The following is a 3,673-nucleotide window of genomic DNA, read 5'->3' on the forward strand; positions in this document are numbered from 1 at the left end:
ATATATATATATATATATATATATATATATATATATATATATATATATATATAGTGAACTATTGCTAACATTTACGTATAACATTTTCTTCTTCTTTATAGATTTCATTCACTTCGATACATGTAAAAATTGAACTTTTGTTCTAAGTCTCTAAGAATTCAAACTTACCAGCTGTAGTGTGTGATGGGTTCTATATTCCTCTTCAGTGTGAAGGCGTTGTTGGAATTTTTCATTATGTTTTGCAATACAAATTTCCTATAAGTACAAAAAATATGTTTTAAAATAAGTGAAACCTAAAAGATTTGAAATACCATACCAGGGTTTACTTGATAAGTTAAATTTTAATCTTAACATATACCTACATAGCAAAATACTAAGTCAACCACCTCTGAATTCTCATCTGGAGTTTGAAGCAGCATAAGCCAAATAATCAGGATCTTAAAAAGACTCATCTATCAAACTATTAAAACTTCTCTAGAACTCCTGATTTCTCTTTGTTTTTTTTTTTTGGAAGGGGAGGGATGGGGCAAGGTAGAGTGGAAAGGGGTGTCCTTGGATAATCTCAAGGCTCTCTTTCAATTCTGAAATATGTGGCCAGAAGATTCCAAGTCTTATTGTACTCTTTAAATTACTACTCTGGGTAAAAAAGGATATACAACTCTTGGCTGAAAGTCTGTATTCTTAAACTCTCTCTGAGGAGTTAAAGAACATGACTTTGCCTAGATTGGTTTAAACAATATCATGAAATCTGAATCTTCCAGTCATAGACTTCAGAACTAAGAGACCATAAAAAATAGAGAATAAGAATTATAAATAAAATAAAGGTATGTTTTTTTCTAATCACATAAATAAAATAAAAATGTAATATAAGAGGAGATATGAGCTCCTTTACAAAATAATGTATTATCATCTGCTAACTTTTTAGTGGCACCATGCTAAGTCTTCATTTCCCTGGGTCTTTCTGGAGAAGTCCTCCAGGGAAAAGGGTCTACATTACTTTCTAATACTCTCAAAACTATACCAAAAGATTACTCTTCTAACCAGGGAAAGATACTTAAGGAATGACCTTTCAAGCCAATAAACTTTTTTTTTAAGCAAACGTTTATATCATTTTCTTCACCCACACTGGGTTGAGTCTACTGTCTAACAAGTATTAACCATGAAATGAACCTATCTAGGGCAGTCTCCAGGCAGGGGGCGGGGGGGNTCAGCACCTTAGCTGTGGAGGGCAGTGTCACTGGCCCTCATATGTGGGATCCGAACCGGGGCCCTCTGGCGTCCCAAGCCAGTTCTTAACCATCGCTCCACTCGGCCAGCCCAGAGTCTGGCTACTTTTATGTTTTTAAAATCAAGAGTAAGGCACTTTGGCTAACATGTGCCAAAGTAAGCTTACGTTGTCATTAAGACAAATTAAAGCCCTTGGCCTTTAGTGTGACGCAAGGAAAGAAAAATTTTAAGTGAGCATATATATAGTGATATGGTCATGTTAGAATTTCTAATATTTAATGAAATATAAATTATTGGTGTTGACTAATCTAAGACATATATGTGTCTGAAAAGACTACTATCAGGATAATATAATGTAGACATGATGAGGTATAGCAATACTGGGAGTGGAAGGATTTCAATGTGATTTTTTAAAAAGTGAACCAATATTTCAGCATACTACGAACAGGGGAACTTCCTCAACTTGATAAACATCTACAAAAAAACCTACTGCTAGTATCATACTTAATGCTGAGACACTAGAAACTTCCTTGTTAAGATCAGGAAAGACAAAGGTGTCACCTCTGACAACTCCTTTTCAGCATCGTATTGAAGTCCTAGGTAATGCAACAAGGTAAGAAAAGCAAATGAAAGGTATACAGATTGAGACAGAAGAAATGAAACTGTTTTTATTTGCAGATGACATGATTGTCTCTGTAGAGAATTTGAAAGAACCAACAAAAAGAGAAAACTCCTAGAACTAGTGATTATAGCAAGCTTGCAGGATACAAGGTTGCCATATAAAAATAAGCTGCTTTTTAATGTACCAGCAACTAACAACTGGAGTTTGAATAAAAACTATATTACCACTACATACTATTTACATTACAACCAAAAAAAAGAAAGAAAAAAAGATAAGATAGACTTAGGTACAAATCTAATAAAATATATACAAGATCTATATGAGGCAAACTAGAAAACTCTTATAAAACAAATCAAAGCACTAAACAAATGGAGATTAATTTCTTGTTCATTGATAGGAAGACTCAAAAATGTTAAGTTTTCAATTATTCCCAATTTTATCATAGATTCAGTACAATATTAAATCAAAATCCCAGCCACTTATTTTATGGTTATTGACAAGCTGATTCTAAAGTTTCTTTAGAGGGGTAAAAGACCCAGATTAAGGAAACCGAACAGAGAGTTCAAAAATAGACCCACATAAATATAATCAACTGATCTTTAAAGGAGCTAAGGTAAATCAATGGAGAGTGTACATTTTTTTCAACAAATGATGATAGAACTACTAGAAATCCATGTTAAAAAAATTTATTTTTAGCCACAAACCTGTACCCTCCAAAGTAACTCAAATAGTAACTCAAAATGGATCACAGGGACCTAAATGTAAAATGCAAAACTCTAAAGCTAGAAAAACAAGATACAAGAAAATATAGATGACCTTCGGTTTGATGATAACTTTTTACATACAACACCAAAGATATCACTCATGAAAAAAAGACTGGTCAGTTGGACTTCATTAAAATTAAAAGTGCTGCCCTGTGAGAGAGACTGTCAAGAGAATGAAAGGACAAGGCACAGACTGGGAGAAGACATTTGCAAAAGACATATCTCATAAAGGACTGCTATAGAGCATATACAAAGAATTCTTAAAACTCAACAATAGGCAAACAACCCAGTTAAAAAATGAGCAGAAGATCTGAACAAACACCTCACCAAAGAAGATATTCAGGTGCAAATAAACATTATGAAAAGATTCTCAACATCATATGCCAATAGGGAATTGCAAACTAGAACACCATGAGATACCACTACACACCTATTAGTATGGCTAACATCCAAAACACTGGCAATGCCAAATGCTGGTAAAGATGTAGAGCAATAGGAACTCTGATTCACCGTTAGCGGGAATGCAAAATGGTACAGCCGCTACAATATTCTTCAAAATTAAACATACTCTTACCATATGATCCAGCAATCATGATCCTTTGGTATTTACCCAAAAGAGTTGAAAACTTATGTACATACAAAAACTGTATGGTGTTTACAGCAGCTTTATTCATAATTGCCAAAACTTGGAGGGAACCAACATGTCCTTCAGTATGTGAATGGATAAATGTGGTACATCCAAGGATGAAATATTATTCAGTGCTAAAAACAAATGAGCTATCAAGCCATGAAAAGACATGGAAGAACCTGAAAGGTATATTACTAAGTTAAATAAGCCAATCTGAGGGCTGGCCGAGTGGCACGATGGTTAAGAATTGGCTTGGGACGCCAAGGGCCTGGTTCGGATCCCACATATGAGGGCCAGTGACACTGTCCTCTATAGCTAAGATGCTGAACAACAGCTCAACCTGGAGCTGGGCTGCCGTGAGTCGCCGGCAACGGCATAGGCTGCAGCCCCTGTGGCAGTGGGTTGCCATGGGCTATCGTGTGTAGCCAGCAA

General features: G+C 35.2%; 1 protein-coding gene across 3 annotated transcripts in view; it reads right to left on the bottom strand.

The window, feature by feature from the left end:
* The window catches only part of JMY (junction mediating and regulatory protein, p53 cofactor), a 92,423-nt gene that overhangs the window by 20,536 nt on the left and 68,214 nt on the right, over positions 1–3,673 (bottom strand). For all 3 annotated transcript variants that reach the window (XM_019641017.1, XM_019641015.1, XM_019641016.1), the window contains exon 7: positions 169–255. In XM_019641017.1, the coding sequence (XP_019496562.1) occupies positions 169–255 (87 nt within the window). The remainder of the gene's footprint in view (positions 1–168; positions 256–3,673) is intronic.

Source organism: Hipposideros armiger, unplaced genomic scaffold, assembly GCF_001890085.2.
Source record: "Hipposideros armiger isolate ML-2016 unplaced genomic scaffold, ASM189008v1 scaffold_55, whole genome shotgun sequence".
Taxonomy (NCBI): Eukaryota; Metazoa; Chordata; class Mammalia; order Chiroptera; family Hipposideridae; genus Hipposideros; species Hipposideros armiger.